This window comes from Vombatus ursinus, unplaced genomic scaffold (genome assembly GCF_900497805.2).
Source record: "Vombatus ursinus unplaced genomic scaffold, bare-nosed wombat genome assembly UNPS02014158.1, whole genome shotgun sequence".
Taxonomy (NCBI): Eukaryota; Metazoa; Chordata; class Mammalia; order Diprotodontia; family Vombatidae; genus Vombatus; species Vombatus ursinus.
In genome coordinates, this window is record NW_020953936.1 from 435,411 (window position 1) to 453,193 (window position 17,783).

The following is a 17,783-nucleotide window of genomic DNA, read 5'->3' on the forward strand; positions in this document are numbered from 1 at the left end:
GTTACCCATCCTCTCTTATCTGGGTCCATGTCCAGCCCCCACATGACTTCTCTGAATGTATCTTTTCTCTTGGTTCTGGCCAGGCCCCACGTGGCTGGTCCTGGTCCCTGTACATTCCTCTTCTTCCTCCTCTTTTTTCTCTGTCCCTGGCTTCCATATGTCCTTGAACTGTGTACTGGCCCTCTCCCTCCACAGACAAGTGGCCCCCTTCAGGCAAATGCACATTATGTAAAAATTATTTTACATAGAGGTCTGTGGAACAGTCCACTTAAGTAGGAACTGTCTGTAGTACTTTTAAATCTTTGAATCTTCCCCCAAAATGTAGAGAATATATACATTTGCACAGGGCTGGCACTAAGCTACAATAATCTTTGAATAGCTCTCAGCCTTTGCCTAGTACTACATATAATTTAAAGAGGCCTTCAGTGATCCTACTTCTAGCCTTATACCCCAAGGAGGTCAAAGACAGAAACAAACCTCCATTATATACCCAAAGCTCTAATATATACCAATGCTGCCATGCATATAGAATCATTCTTTGTGGTAGCTAATAACTAGAAACAAAATAGCTGACTATCAGTCAAGGAATGGTTCAAAAAAAACTATAGTATATGAGTGTAATGAAATACTATTATACAGTATGAAATAGCAAATATGGAGAATTTATAGATATATATAGAAAGACTTGCATGAATTGATACAGAGCAAAATAAGCTCAGCTTCCTCATGTGCAAAATGAGGGCATTGGACTATAGCTGGCTTCTAAGGTCTTTCAGCTATGACCCTGTCGTCCTAAGCAGAACCCAAAAAATCATACACATAATGATGCTATTGATGTATATGAAAAGATCACTCAGAGTTGAATTCTGAATAATTTAAAAGCCTTTGAAGATAGTGAAACAACAATTCCTTGCACATGTCAGAGAGACATGAAGGACTGTTATAACAAAATGCTTAATAGATTGTCAGATAGTCATTATGTCTGATACTTTTGCTTAAAGGGTATTCTTTGTCACAAAGGAGAGTTCACTCGCAGAGCAGGGGGGAGTGGTATGTAGAGCAGATTTTTTTCTCCCTGAAATAACTGTAATATAAATCAAAATACATCAATAAAATGTATTAAGATTAAATTAATTTGCAGGAGATAGAAGAGACATTTTTGGCCAAGAACATTAAGGCAAACATCCTAGTCTTATGAAAGTTTTGTATATCCCTTATGATCCATAGGTAACATAAAAAATCTGTTTTTGATAAATAAAGAACAGCTCTTTTTTATTTTGCTCAGTTAATTTTTCTTTGCATAGGTTGCAAATTAGGAGAAGCTTCAGATTTCATTGTCCGGCAAGGAACACTTATCCAGGTACCATCATCTTCAGGAGAAGTTGGTTGTTATAAAATTTGTACTTGTGGACAAAGTGGACTGTTAGAAAACTGTATGGAAATGCATTGTGTAGACCTGCAGAAGTCTTGTATTGTTGGAGGGAAAAGAAAAAGTGAGTGTTATATGTATTTTATAATTACAAACACTTAGGCTAGATTAAAAGTAAATCATAGGTAAAGCTTTTTCTAATAGATGTGGCACTGAGTGGACTCTGTACCCAGCAGTGCCCCGGAGGAGGTTGTAGCCATTCTGCAAACCAAGTATTTCATATTCTGCCATTTTCCCAAATAAAATGTATTGATGTTATATGTTGCAAAAGGTATAGGAAAAAATGAATTTTAAACATTAAGTTTTTGGGTGCTGAAGCACTGTGGGCATGCAGAATAGAACAGATTTAACAAATTGGTTAGTATGAACAATTAAAGATAATGTTTTGAGAACTTCTATTTTAATTCTACATTATAAAACACACTTCTATCTATTTCTTAAACACAGACATGTTTCTAATATTCTCAAACATTTTCATTCTTTTCTCTAAGGCCACGGAATGTCTTTTAACATAGACTGCAATGTCTGTTCCTGTTTTGCTGGCAATTTGATATGCTCTACTCGCCTGTGCCTAAATGAACACAGCTCAGAAGATGATCGCCACACGTTTACAGGTAATCATTTCAAATCACAGGAAATAAGCTGGTCCTTCAGGTATCTTGAACATAGGTTTTTTTTCCCCTTTGTGGGAATTATTCCTGAAATTTTGGTATCAAGGTAACTGGGATGTCAGTCATTTTCAAACATCAGAGAGTAGTATTAAAACCATATGACTAAAGAATTTAAGGACAGATAAATATAGGGGGAAAATAGAACCTAAGCTACTTAACTTAGCTGGGCATCAGTTTCTTCATTTATAAAGTGAGGTAGTTAGATCAGGGAGCTTCCTCCGACACCTTTTAGCTCTAAATTTCTAGGAGACATGGTGGAGGTACATAAATAATTGGACTAATTTTAGTTAGGTCATACCAGTGTGCTTAGTTGAATACCTACTCATGTATGATCACTGAAAGGACTAATCATTAATCAGGCTACTTTGGTGGCATACATCAAAGAGCCCTTGTGTTTGAAATTTTTCTCAACCTCTGGAAATCATTACCCAAATTTAGTAAACCAGGAAAATTTTCACCCATTCTCAACAACCTAAGTTTATCATGTGTTTGACCTCTAATGCCCAGACTTAGCAAAAATAGTCAAGGCAAGCCTATTCCTGTTACCATAGCTATCAGAGACTTAGACTGAGGGATGGAAAGCTGACCTTAAAGGTCACCTTGTTCAACCCCTCTCACTTTGCAGATGAGAAAACAGGTTCCAGATGAGGTGACTTACGGGTAATCAGCAGACACAGGATTTGAACTGAGGTTGTCTGACCTAAGGTAGCATCTTTCCACCACACCTTGCTGCCTCCTTGAATACCTGTCTCCAGAGAACTCGCTCAGCTCCACCTCTTTCCTCCGTGTATCCTGAAATCTTAGCAAACATGGCATTAAGATTGCTTCTGTCTCTGGTTGAGATTTTAGTCTCTCCAAGCATCTACTTCTCCCACTTCTCTATTTCTAAGTTGAAAGAAGGCAAAAGAGCTGCCCTGATGACTGTACCTTAGTAGCACCTCTCCCCTCCTGCCAAGCTGATTCTAGCCTGGAATGGGGGGAGAAGGAGGGGGGAGGGGGCAGTGCCAGGGTAGGGAAAAAGTTTCAGTTCAGTTGTTTTTCCGTTGTGTCTGACTCTTTGTGACCCCAGTTGGGGGTTTTCTTGGCAAAGATACTGAATTGATTTGCCACTTTCTTCTCCAGTTCATTTTACAGATGAGGAAATTGAGACAAACAGGGTTAAGTGACTTGCCAAGGGTCACCCTCCTACTAAGTGACTGAAGCCAGATTTGAACTCAAGAGGATGGGTCTTCCATGCTTTAGGCCCAGTACTCTATCCACTGTGTCACCTAGCTACCCAAAAAGACAAGTAGGGAACCTGATTTGCAGTTTTCCTCGGAGTCTACTCATATCTCCTTCAGGTTTCAGGGCTAAGGTTTTAAGCACCTTACACTCCAAAGGAAGAACCAGGAAACTTCACATTGCCCAAAGGATTGTCAGCATACTAGGGAATTCAACAACACTATGTTCCCAAAAGGAAAAGGAAGCTAAAAAGAGAGAGGATAAAGGGGAGAGAAGCAGGTTGTTGGAAAGCTAGAAGGAGTGCTAGCCAGCTCTCCATTTCCTCCATCCCAGCCTGTTCATTTAATTTAGCTGTTTGTCAGCTCCATCCTTAGCTGTCATTATGGTGGTTGTTTTAGAGCAGAGACAAATGTGGAATCTTGAAGGGGAGAATATTTTCCAAGATTTTCTAATCACAGCATTTGTGGGAAATATGCAAGTAAGTGTGATGGTTGTAATCTTATTGTTTTCAGGTCTACCATGTAACTGTGCAGATCAGTTTGTCCCAGTGTGTGGACAGAATGGACGCACTTATCCAAGTGCATGCATTGCACGATGTGTTGGTCTTCAGGACCATCAATTTGAATTTGGATCATGTGTCTCTAAGGATCCATGTAATCCTAATCCCTGTCAAAAATCTCAAAGGTACTTCATAAACTTTATATAATGTTTTTCAGATGATTGCATTTTAACAAGTAGGACATAATACTGTAAAACTTTATTGTTCCAAGACATTATTTTTAGGGAAGGGAATTAAGTAGTCTATGGAAAGCATGCTGATACTTGTTCTTTGACCCTTTGAAATCTAGCTTCCAATCTGTACTTAAAGTGAAATTTAAGCAGGATTTAGGGTTGATTTTCTCTGTTCGGTGGACAGAAGTCATTTATTCAATTTGACCATCGTAGAGCTTTTAGTTTCCTTTAAACAGCTGGGATTTAAGTTCTTGTTGGTTCACTGAAGCTCCTAAAAGTCTTGATTAGATCCTATCACAATAATGCCACTGGTTTCTTACCAAGATTTAGAATTTAAGCAGTTACATATCAATCCTGAAAGTTCTTTTCCACGGTTTTGTCAGGCTTTTTCACATGTTAAAAGAGAGATAGAGAATTGGTCAGCCATTTGGAAAATATATAATACCTTAGAATCTGAACCAGAAAATATCATAAGGAAAAAGATGGGATTGATTGACAGTCCTTCCCCATGCATACACTGTCCCCAACTCTCCTTCTGTACTTTCCCGTAATTCTAATCTAGATTTTAAGTTTTAATTTTATATTAAATTCCTGGCGATCATCCCCCCATTGTTAATCAATATAAGTGGTACTAAGTGTTACTTTTCTTTGCACTAATTTTGAAATCGTTCTTTTGATTCTCTGAAGCTAAACTATAACTAACACTGTTATAAATTACAAATTCAAATCCTATCACAAAAAATTTACAGTTCTGAAGGCATTTTGTGGTTTTAGGTAAATTATGCCCAAATTAACATAGGTAATTTCCCCTTAAAATTTAAAATTGAGACTCTGTTTTTTCACTTTTTGAATTTAAATTTTCCTATATTGATAAAGCTTATTGCCTTATACACTGACCATCGTGTGATGAATTCTTTTGGCCAAAATAAATAATGAATTCATTCATTCAGCAAATATTTAAGAAATGCCAGCTGTGTGCCAGGCCCTAGGAATACAAAGAGAAAAATGAAAATAGTCTTTGCCTTCAAGATGCATTCTACTAGTAGGAAACAGTATGTACCCTGATGAATAAATAAAAAAATATATAGAAAGTATTTTATGAAGCAAGTACAAGTTGAAAGGTCTTGTGTAGGAGTTGCCATTTGACCTAAGCTTGAAGGGAGCTAGGAGTTCAAGAAAAAGAGGTGAGGAGAGAAAACATTGCAGGTATTGAGGAACAGTCTACATAAAGGCACAATCTACCAGTAAATATTTACTAAGCACTTACTATGTGCCAGGTACTATGCTAAGATTGGGGATACAAAAAGAGGCAAAAGATAGTTCCTTCAAGAACTCAAAATTTAATGGGGGAGACATCTGCAAATAAATATGTACAAAATGAACTATATACAAGATAAATAGGAAAGACTTAAAAGAGTGAAGGTTCAGGAAGACTTCCTATAGAAGGTGAGATTTTAGTTGGGACTTAAAGGAAACCTGGAAGGTCAGTAGTTGGAGCAGAGAAGGGAGAACATTCCAGGCATGGGAAACAGCCAGAGAAAATGCCCAAAGCCAAGAGATGAAGTGTCTTGTTGATGAAACTGCAAGGAAGCCAGTGTCACTGGATCAAAGAGTATGGGACAGGGAGCCAAAGGTAAGAAAACTGGAAAGGGAGGAGGGGGCTAGGTTGAGAAGCACTTTGAATGCCAAACAGAGCATTTGGTATTTGATCCTGGAGGTGATAGGAAGCCACAGGAGTTTACTGAATAGAAAGGTTAACTTGGTAGGACCTGTGCTTTAGGAAAATCATATTGGTGCCTAAATGGAGAGAGGCTTGAGGCAGGCAGACCCCAGGAAGACTGTTGCAGTAGTCCAGGCATGAGGTGTTACCTATACCAAAGTAGGGCAGTGTCAGGGAAGAAAAGGGGGATTGAGAAATGTCCTACCCAAAAGCAACACATGAAATATTATAGAGAGAATAAGATAGTTTGGCTGGAATGTGGAATTCTTGAGGGCAGTAATATCAAATTTGTCTGTAAAGATAGCTGGCACCAGTCATTAGAGAGTTTTCAGTGCCAGACAGTTTTTGTTTTATGCTTGTGGTAACAGAGGAACACTGAAACTTTTTGAGCAAGGGGTTAACATTGTTAGGCCAGTGAGGCAGATGGATTGGAGAGGAGAGAGACTGGTGAAAGGGAGACAGTTAGGAGGCTATTGCAATGGACCAAATGATGGAGACTGGACGTGGAGGAGATATAGGTGAGGGAAGTTGTAGCAGTAAATCAACACGATTCAGAAACCATTATGCAAGGTAAGAGAGAGTGAAGTCAATATTAACTCCAGTATCATAACTGGACAACTGGAAGGATAATGGTGCCTTCACAAGGAGTAGGAAAGTTAAGATTAAGAAATGATTTTGGAGGAAATATGATGAGTTCTGTTTTAGTGATGCCGAGTTTCAGGTGCCTAAGGGATATACATTAAGAGATGCCTAAAAGGCAGGCAGTGATGTGGTATTAGTCATGCTCATAAGAAAAATGAAAGTTGGACATCTAGATTTGGGGGTATGTCTGTATGGAGAGTATAATTAAACAGTGGAGCCAATGAGATTACCAAAGGAGAGTATATAGGAAAAAAAAATAGTAGAGGGCCAAGGACAGAGCCTTGGAAGTAGCTTATGGTTGATGATCCAGTAAAAAAAAGACTGAGAAGTGGCCAGACAGGTAGGAGGAGTGCCAAAAGATATCCAGGTCATAAAAACCCAGGGAGGAGGAAGTAGCCATGAAGGAGTGAGTGACCAACAGTGTTGTGTTGTAGAGGGGTCAAGAAGGACTGAGAAAAGGCCATTGGATGCAGGAATTAAGAAATTGTTGGTATCTTGGAAGAGCTCAGTTCTTGGTGGAGTCAATGAGCTGGTGGAGTCAGAAACCATCTTATAAGGATGGGTTGAACAGATATCACCTAAGATATAGAGGGTTAAGATAAGGTTGATCAAATATCAGGTACAGTGTGAAGGCCTTTGATCTGTGTTGAAGGGGATTTTAATCACATTGGAGAAATCATGGATCTTTTGAAGTATCAAAATATAAAACTTCAGATTCTTGGCCAAAACTTAACTTTGATAAGTGTGTCAGTGATTATTGACTATCCCAAAAAGTGGACATAATAAGTAGTTCTCTGTAATGAACATACTTTTTTTAGATGCATACCAAAACCTCAGGTTTGCCTGACCACTTTTGATAAATTTGGGTGCAACCAGTATGAATGTGTGCCTCGACAACTCAACTGTGACCAGATTCGGGATCCTGTTTGTGACACAGACAATGTAGAACACAACAACCTCTGCACTTTATACCAAAGAGGAAAAAATATGTCTTACAAAGGTCCATGTCAGGTACAATTATATGATTTTTCTTTTCTTTTTCTTTTCCAAATTTTTCTTTTTTTCTTATTTTTCTAACAAATATACAAATTATTTCTAAGAATGAAATAAGTGTATACTTTTTGGAAGCACAGGTAGAAGTACATATATTAGGGAACATGTATCAAACAAATTTACTGAGTTACTTAATTCCACTGTACTCATCAATGAATGAAAATGTTTTTAAAGGCAGCCCGGTGGTTCACTGAGTTCAAATTTGGTCTTGGATACTTACTAGCCATGTGACCCTGGGGAAGTCACTTAACCTGTCTGTCTCAATTTCCTCAGCTGTAGAATAGGAATAATATTCCTACCTCTACCTACATCTATCTCCCAGGGTTGTTGCAAGGATTAAATGAGATAGTATTTATAAAGCACTTAGCACATACTAAGTGCTTTAAAAATGCTTATTACCTTCCCTACTCTTTTAAGTTTTAATATAATACTAAAATGCTTGTTAGTTTTTTCCTATTTTTGAAGGTATCCCTCATATACATGTATATTATTGGAGTCAAGATATATTGTGTTGGTCTAAATAGATCATACTCCTAAAGTGAAATTTCTTCCAAAAGGAAAAAAAAATAGATGCACACTAAAAAATCATTACATAAAATTATGGGGATTAAATAAGTCACTTACTTAAAATACTTCTTTGATATTTGTTACTTGTGCCTTTGTTCCCTTACTATAGTTGTAGGTCACACTTGGGTTTTTTACAAGCTAGACCTTGGGTGGGAAGTACAGTTTATGCTCTGACCAGTGAAATATATCAGTGATGAAAATACCAGGGGCACTTTGAAAAATAAGGCTGCACCTTCATTAGGAGTCACTTATATCTGCTGCAAATGAAGGGATAAAAGAGATTCTTTTCTTTAAACTATGATCTTGACATTTAAGTCTGTCACCTTATTCCTTGATCCCTTTCTGAAGTCATTACATGACATTCAGCCAGATATTTAGAAAACAACTACTTTTTTACAGTGTAAGGAATCCTAGGGTACAAATTATGAAATAAGCAGGCAAATTACAGCTAAGTATCTTAGTTGCAGAATCTTAACTTTGGCCAGCTTAAAATATCTCTCTTCTCAGTTCCACTTTATTTATTCTGAAACTAACTTTTTGGGCTTTGGTCCTTGAGAAAGATAAACCCTTCCTTTCTAGCATTAATTACATTACACAAAATCAGGTTCAAATGATTGACCCCTCCAAACCAGTTAACACCCACCAATGTTGGTTTTCTTACACCATAGGTGGCATAGATGATCTTTTCTAGGACCCCAGCCTAAATCAAGCATACAGCTTATTCTTCCAATTCTGACTGATTAAATTTGTGCTTTGTTCTCATTCTGCAGTCTTTTCCCCCTTTTTTCCTTTTGGTTCTTCCTACTTAGGATTTCCACTTACGTATCCCCAGAACCTGAGTCTGCCTTGTCTCCAGAGTTTTCTTTTCTGCTGGATCCATTGCCCCATTTAGTTTGCAATTATGGAGCAACTACATTTAATTAAGATCAAAACCATACATATTTGAGGGAGTTCATCACACATATTCATTTTATAAATGTACATCACAAACTTTAATACCTATAAAATAACTGAATACTGCTTTGTTTTTTGACAAAATAACTATTTATTGTGCAAAACAAAAATAACTATAGTATGCTACCACTTTGAGACTCAGGCACCCAGTCACATTATATTAAATAACCAGAGTTCTTTTTTTCTCTAATCCTCTTGGTTTTAGCACACAAAGTCTTGACTGTTGTAACTAAATCACAGTGACCTGGAAAGATTTGTGAGAGACATAAAATTAGGGATTCCTATAACCAAGTTCAGCTGCTTAAGCAAGCTTCCTTTCTGAAAGCTGCTGTTCTAATTATTCTATGTGATTGTTGGTCCTCTTTTAGTGTAAACGTATCTTTAAGTGATTTTGAAGATTAAGATTAAAATGAAAATACCAAACAACTGAAATGTTCCTTCTGTTCTATGTATAAAGAAGATGCATTTCTCCAATTGTTTTATTCTCAGCAGGTTACCATTTCTTACCAATTGCTCGATATATGTTTGCAAAACTATGAAATTAAAGTCTTGATAGTAAGAATATAGGATCATAGGATTTAGAGCAGGAAGGGATCTTAGAAATCATCTCTTGAGTTCAATTTCAGCTTTTTACATTTAAGGAGAGTTAGGCCCAAAGAGTTTCAGTGACTTGCCAGAGGTCACCAGATTTTGAACCCAAGTAATAGAATAGTCTCACACTTGAAGGGACTTCAGAAGTTATCTAATCCAGTCCATACCCATGCAAGAATACTCTTTATAACAACCCCAACTAATGGTTAGTTTTTAGCCATCTTACTCAAAACCAGAATTTTCTCTAGTCGTATGTTTTAAGTAGGTAAGAATTAGGAGTATTTTTATTTTGAGACCTTTATGAGAAAGATACCTGCCAATCTACTTGGAAAAGTTTAGATGAAACCAATCTTGAGGCAAAAAAAAAAAAAAAATTGGATGATAGCACTTGGTATTATTATCAAAAACTGTATTAGTAGTCATCATGCTTGCATTCATATTGTGTTTTACAGTTGTAATATGCTTAGCACTTTATTTGTTGGTTTTGGCAACTCTGTGAGGTAGTGCAAGTATTATCCCCATTTTACAGACAAAGAAACTGAGGCCCTGAATGGTAGAGTGACCGGCCGAACATCATACTGCTAGTTAAGTGGCTCTTGTAGAACTAGGACCCAGGATTTCTGACTCCATATAGGTTTCAGAGGCACTGGAATTCTTTTCCCTCCCTACATGGGTTTAGGTCATTATATAACAATAAAATTTGATCTTATGTCTGTTTGATTCTGTTTGTCATCTTAGCTCTAAAATAGACCTGCCTTAAAACTTGATTCCATGTTTCACAGTGACAGAGTAGGCTTTTTAATTCTTAGGGATTAAAAAAATATGCATGTACATATATGTATATATATATATATACACATACATGTATCTAATAACAATATGTTGGAACATTTATGATTGGCTTATATTATTATAGAGAATAACTAATAAACATCAGCAAAAACACCCTAATGCAATAAATAGCATTATATATATAATTTTATTATTATTAATTTACATTAATTGTAATTATATATAAATTTATTAGTTCACAGTGGATGAACACATATCAGTGGAGCCAGAGGATAGCATAAAAATAATCTTCTTTGAATGGCCCAAGTGGCTATTGCTTGGCCCATTGATAAAATGTAGACTCTAGGATTTGCCTCTGTGCCTTTTATTTTTCCCATGAGAAAGAATAAACACTCCCTTAGGATCTTAATGTTGCAGAAAAGAATTTCCACATAATTAAAGTTAAATGTAAATCTTATTTTTTTCTTTCAGCCCTTTTGCAAATCAGCAAAACCCGTTTGTGGACACAATGGTGAAACCTACAGTAATGTATGTGCTGCCTATTCTGATCGGGTGGCAGTGGACTACTCTGGCCCCTGTCAGGCTGTAGGAGCACTCTCAGAATACAGCTCCTTCACAGAGTGTGCTGCAGTCCAATGTCCTCCTCTCCCAGCAACTGGATGCAAACCAGTCATCTCACCTGGTGGGTTCATGAAGGTTCATACATGTCAGTTATTGGCAGTTTGTAGTCCATATTTAATTCCCTGCAATATTGCAGCACATCCTATGAATCTTTCTTAAAAATTGCCTTTCTTTCTTTCCTTTTATCCTTTATGCAACAGCCCCTGTCACAGGTCATGCTTATACTTCCAGCCCCACGTACATACCTTGTACAGCCTCATATAGGGGCTGATTATTTACCCAGATGTTTTCAATTTGCTTTATTTTCATTGGTTTCTGTTGTACAGGTGCGTGTTGCCCATTGTGTGCAGGGATGTTAAGAGTTTTATTTGACAAGGAAAAGTTGGATACAATTGCTAAGGTAAAAACTAAGAAAATATTAGAAATTTTAGAAAAGCCACATCTTCTTTTAAAACAATTTTGTAAATTCATTTTAACAATTAGGGTTTTAGTTTCATAATTCGGAAAAGCAAACTTTTTATCTAACATTTAAGCCAAAGACATTAGATTGCATCTAGGCCAGCTGCCTTATCTTACAGAAATGAATGCAGATCCATTATTAATAATTTGCTCTTTCTTAGACCATATTTGTTGAGAATGAAAAGACAGAATAGTACTAAATTTGGGTGATTTTAATATCTGTAACTGTCACAGTTAAACTTCAACAGCTCAGGGTATACAGTAACCAGTACATTGTCAGGATGTGTCTCTGCTGACAGCTCTGGTCCCAGATTAATTTGCTTATTTGACTTACAACTGTTCTCACTAGGAGGAGCTGTTAGTCTATCAAAAGGCCACTTAAAATCCAAGTTAACACTGAGAGTGTTAACACTAAGCAAAGTTTATCACTTTGACAGAGTTTTGATGTGTAGATAGCATCTGCTAAAGACTGCTGCCATCTAATGAATAAACCATCATGTTAAGAACCAAAGTCTTGATTATTGATTAATACTAGGCAGTGCATGTACAAGTAATACAATATAAATGGATAAGAGATAGCTCTGGAAGTAGATGGATAGAGAACCATCCTTGGAGTCAAGAAGACTTGGGTCCAAGTCTAGTCTCTGGCACATTGTGACTTCGGACAAGGTAGTTAATATTTCAGTGTCCCAAGCAATGCTCTAGAACTAAAAGCTCCTTGAGACCAGGGATTGTCTTTTGCCTTTCTTTGTATCCTCAGTGCTTAGCACAGTGCCTGGCACATAGTAGGTTAATAAATGCTTGTTGATTGACTGATCTAAATAAGTAGAGGAAGTTTCTAAAATAGATTTCGCAAGAATGATGAAATTACACAAAGGAGAGAGAATGATAGTCAATAAAGATTTATTAAGTGTGCAATGCTAGGTATACAAAAAAAGTGAAAGAACTGCTTTCAAAGAGCTAAAAATCTAATTGGGGAGAAACATGCAAATAACTATGTGCAAACAGCCAAATACAGAATAAATTGGAAATAATCAACAGTGGGAAGGCACTGTAATTAAGAGGAATCAGGAAAGGCTTCCTATAAAAAGTGGGATTTTAGCTGAGACTTGAAGGAAACCATCAAAGGCAGAGATGAAGAGGGAGAGCATTCCATGCTCATTTCCCATAAGGGAAAGTCAGAGGAAATGTCAGAGTCAAAGGAGTACCTTGTTCAAGGAATAGAAAAGAGGCCCAGGTCACTGGATTGAAGAGTATGTGGTGGGGTGTAAGGTGCAAGAAGACTGGAAAGGGAGGGCCAGATTGTGAGGGACTTTGATTGCCAAAAAGAGGATTTTATATTTGATCCAGGAGGTGATAGAGAGTCACTGGAGTTTACTGAATTGGGGATAGAAGGAAGGGCGGGGTGACTTGGTCAGACTTGCACATTAGCAAAACCATTTTTACAGATAGAGACATTCTTTCACATTTAAAGATCACTCTACCTAAGGGGAAGGCTATGTGGGCAAAAAAAGAGTGCTGCAAGCCAGAAGTTCTAGGTTTGAATCCTGACAGCTGGATGTCCATGAGCAAAATACTTAACCTCTCAGTTTTCTCATTTGCAAAATACAAAAAGAAATACTTCTGTTATCTATTTCAGTCTTGTTATAAAGATGCACTGTATGAATACGAGTTATTTCAGAGGTATGACCAGAAAGGTTGATGTGTATCTTTTCTCTATGATATATGACTACAGCAAATATTTCCAAAGGAATTAATGATACACCTCCTATTTTTCACAGTTAGCCTGACACCTTTGCTCAAAAAAATCCACATCAGCATGCTGACTGGGGTTAGGTGCTGGAACAGAATAGAATAAATCTATCTAGTTAAGCTCCCACAAGTCCAAAGAGCTCCATGATTCTAGGATGCTAAAGAGTCTAGGTAGTTTTATTTCTTCTCACAACAATGAAGCTCCCTCAAAAGAGTACCTGTGGAACTAACATTTCTTCATCATAAAGCTATTCCCCATATAAGTCGTCTGTCATATATACAGTTTGTTTCCAGTTGTATATCATCCTACTTTTCACCACTGACTCTGGGATAAGACCCCAAAATGTGTGGGCACCAATGCTCATACCCATGGGTTTTGGATAAAATACATTTTTATATAAGGCAGTTATTATCTTCCTGTACCTGTAGCTCAAAAAAAATTTCTTTCAAAGAAATAACTTTTGATAGAAGATCTTTCCTTGCTAGTTCAGATGATTGGGCATACACAAAAGGACCTCCTAATACAAATGGGTATGAGATCGAATTTGGAGTTTAATTACCAGCAGGAACTCATTGTAACATGGTCTGAACTTGCAAATTAATGAAATGTAGTTTGCACATGAACCAGTACTGCAGATAATTAAAAATCTGTCTTTTTCTAGGTGACAACCAAAAAACCCATAACCGTTCTGGAAATACTTGAGAAAATTCGCTTGCACATTTCAGTTCCACAGTGTGATGTATTTGGCTACTTAAGCATTGAATCAGAAATAGTGATTCTGATCATTCCTGTTGATCATTATCCAAAAGCATTACAGGTAAGATTTAGCATAGAATCGTAATGAAATACACATTGCTAGACATTTGTTTACATTTTTAAATTTAGCATTATTTGCTTTTTAATTGGTAATTAAACCTTAAATTAACTGGTGGAAAAGGGGCAAAGATTCTAAGAATCCCAATTTTTAGACAATCTCTATAAAATTTCACTCTTGGTTAGTTATTGAAGAACTTTGCCCCATAACCAATGAATCTGAAGGAATTCAACCATATCTGTATTGATGTTGTCCTCATAAATTAAACCAGAATACAATTTGCAGCCCATTAGAAGGGTGACTCATAAACTCACCCAGGTATGCCTGCATACCATGAATATTTTCATCAAGAACAATTTGAATAGTGGATAGAGCACTGGAAAACCACTGCACATTGGCATGAAAGTTACCAATGGGACTCATTTTAGGATCAGATCTAGTCATGTTATTTTCTAGGTAGAACAAAAGTCAAAACCAGTACCAATTTAAAAGGAAATGTAAATATGAGTTAGAAGACACTATACAATTGTAAACCAGCCCATTTAAGCTATGGACTCTGAAAATGAGAAATGGATAAAAATAAAGACTGGCTCTTCTTAGAAAAGTTTGAACAACATAAAACACTTGACACAATAAGAAAATTTAGAAAGTGTAGAAACCACAGCCAGCTCACACTTGTCAAAGGCACACAAACTTCATTGGTCCACAAGCTATGTACAAATTTGTTTGCAAAACCTTGTGGAGAAGAATAATAAAGGCAAATCAAGTGGTACCACCTCACAAAACAGTGAAAAGCAGTAATATGAAACTGGAAACAACAATAAGTAGATGTGAAATAAAGCAGATCTTCCATCTTTCTGTAGCAGCCTATTTTTATCAGTGATATAAAAATGTCAACTCTCATTACTAGCACTTTATCTCATGTGCTTTTCATTTATACATTTATCTCATTTGATCCTCATAACAATTCTACAACCAATGACAGTGTACCCTACCACATTCAGATGCTTAATATTACCCTATTCAATACAGACTATGAAGTAGAAAAAAACATCTAAAATGAATTTGAGAATTCCTCAACTAAACAAATATGTAAGGAAATATGTGCTTGAACTAACAGTTTTAAAGAAATTCGGATTAATTTTCAGGGTATCTCAGTGAGGAAAATTTGAAAAGAGTGGAAAAGATGATTTTTTTTAAAAACTATTATCATCAGAAAAAAATAAAAAGATAACATGCTTGCTTTCTCATTTCTATAAAATTTTGAAAATTGTCTGCACATGTATCAAAGATATCTTTGATTAATATGTAAGAAGGGAATAGTTAGGCTTTTGCAGATGATTGGATGAAAAATGAATTTAAAGTATTTATTAAATGCTGGGTTACAAATACAAAAGTAACCTGGTCCCTGCCATCAAGGAGCTTACTTATATTTTAATGGGAGGAGAGAGATACAAAGGGCAAGGAGCAGTAACCAAAAAGGAATGTTTTGATTTGAGAAGTCACTGGGATGGTGAGTGGAGCCATAGAAGAGTTGACTAACAACACAATCTTTCCAGCTACAATGGCAGTGTTGATTTAATTATGATTCTGCAGCTAGAAGTGGGCAGCAGGCAGGCAGCAAGATCCAGTGGCCTCAAGGGTGCCATGCCAGGCACAGCAGATGACAAGTGTTTCATTACATAATGACCTTGAGCTTGAATCACTGGAGTGACCCGAGTTAAGCCTTATCCAGAATATGCATGTTTCCAAATTTGGCAGGATCAATTTAAAACTTCCCAGACTCAATGTGATTGTTTCATGATCTTTTTTTTTTTTCTTCTTCTCTCCCAGATTGAGGCTTGCAATAAAGAAGCAGAAAAGATTGAGTCACTGATCAATTCTGATAGCCCAACTCTGGCATCACATGTTCCACTTTCAGCACTTATCATCTCCCGGGTGCAAGTTTCAAGTAGCCTTCCGTCTGCTAGCACAAAAACTCTGCCTCTCTATTGTCCCTTTTTCTTCAGCCTTGTACTTGCCTTATTAGTTTTGCATGGCACATAACTGCTTACAAAATGTGCAAAACTAATTCTCTATGATATGTTTCTATATTGTAAAACACATTCAGGACTGATGGTCTTTATTATGGCAATCACCAAGTAAAAGCACGTGTCACTTCAATAATTCACCACACAGTATTTTCTTTTTAAGTAATATTTCTCATTATCAAGTCTTCTACATTTTTTAGAATTATGAGATAGAAAATGAGTCTTCAGAATAACATCTTAAAAACTAGATCTTTGACATTGTATTACTACATGAACTTGATCTGAAATTTGCTTAGAGATGTGCTCTACCATTGGGAATCTGGTGAATGAGATGCTGTTACCCACCTTAAGGATATTTTTTGGTTTTGTTTTTTGTTTTGCTTTATAAAAGGATTCACTTCATGGAAGGATTCCTTGCTGGGTTCCTTTAATAGGAAAGTTCCAGTGTTTTTCAGTATTTGTTTACATATCAGCTACTTGAACCAGAAGCTCAGATACAAAGAAATGTAGTATTAGTAAAATCACTGCCAACTCAATATCAGAAATGAAGATACAGTATTTCAGAAATGATCATGTTAAGTTAGTGGAAAATGGGAGACTCTAAAAAATTCAACTGACACCTTACAGAGCTATATAAGAACATATCCACTAGTTTAATGACAAGATACCCTTCCAGTAATTAAGTGCCTCATTATATCCTGTAGCTAGGTATGTCACAGACATGTTTCTAACTTTTGTGAAAGGGAAAAGTCCTCTAAAGTACATTAAAAAGTAAGATTTTTTTTTTAAGCAACAAAGAAAGCATCCTGCCTTATGCAATTTCATATTATTCAAACCTAGTTTGGGTGGGAACAGTCAACTGAACCGACAGGGTTTTTAAATGTCAGTCTTAAAAAAAATTGCTGCTACTTAAATAATTGCCAAAAAGTGAAGTAATTAGTTGTTTGTGTAAATAATTCATGATCCTTATATTCCTTATATTTTATTATGAAGAAAACTAATAGCCATGTTTTTAAGATGACAATCACAAATGTTATCTGGTACTTTTTTTTTCCATGAAGATACATTCTGTCTTTATAGTATGTCCATTGTAGATACTATGTATTATGCCTTATTCCTTGTTGCAAATTTTTTTTACATTTGTTTTTATATATATACACACATATATGTATAGATACTATTCTAAATATTAAAATATCTTGCATGTTTTTTATTAAATTTTATACTTTGTGTTTAAATATTTGAAATAAGCTATACAATTTAATACTTATTTTATGCACCTGAATTTAGATTCCACGTGAAGTATTTTTTTTCAGTATTAGCCAACTTTTGAAAAATATATGGACATAATTATTTTTTGCCAAAATGATGTTTAAAGTTGGCACTTTGGGAATATCCATATGCTAATGTAGCATGTTTGTAACACTTGCTCTCTTGTCTGTATAAATGTCTTAAATGCAATGTACCGGGCAGCTTTTCTATTTTAATAAAACAATTTTTATTTTCTCATGTGTATGAATAACTGGAAGATCTTCTATAAATTGTTGAAATCTAAAGAATCAAAATAGTGGAAATAATTTGAAGTGAGCAAAAGTACTTTTCTTTGGAGGAAAAGGTCTTCATGGATTATGATAGTTTTTGGAGATTGCCCCCAGTCCAATTAGATGAGTTAAGGCCAAGTAGCTGATTTATAAAGTGGTGTTTCAACATTTCCTGTAGGGGAGAGGAGGGGAC

The 17,783-nt window shown here is 36.2% G+C and overlaps 1 protein-coding gene across 1 annotated transcript in view; it reads left to right on the forward strand.

Moving 5' to 3' along the window:
* RECK (reversion inducing cysteine rich protein with kazal motifs) overlaps positions 1-17,231 on the forward strand; it is a 74,401-nt gene extending 57,170 nt beyond the window's left edge. The window contains exons 14-21 of the mRNA XM_027859124.1: positions 1,305-1,493; positions 1,921-2,043; positions 3,834-4,005; positions 7,234-7,426; positions 10,844-11,054; positions 11,320-11,393; positions 13,867-14,022; positions 15,853-17,231. Coding sequence (XP_027714925.1) covers positions 1,305-1,493; positions 1,921-2,043; positions 3,834-4,005; positions 7,234-7,426; positions 10,844-11,054; positions 11,320-11,393; positions 13,867-14,022; positions 15,853-16,065 — 1,331 coding nt within the window. The 3' untranslated portion in view covers positions 16,066-17,231. The remainder of the gene's footprint in view (positions 1-1,304; positions 1,494-1,920; positions 2,044-3,833; positions 4,006-7,233; positions 7,427-10,843; positions 11,055-11,319; positions 11,394-13,866; positions 14,023-15,852) is intronic.
* Positions 17,232-17,783: the final 552 nt, after the last annotated feature.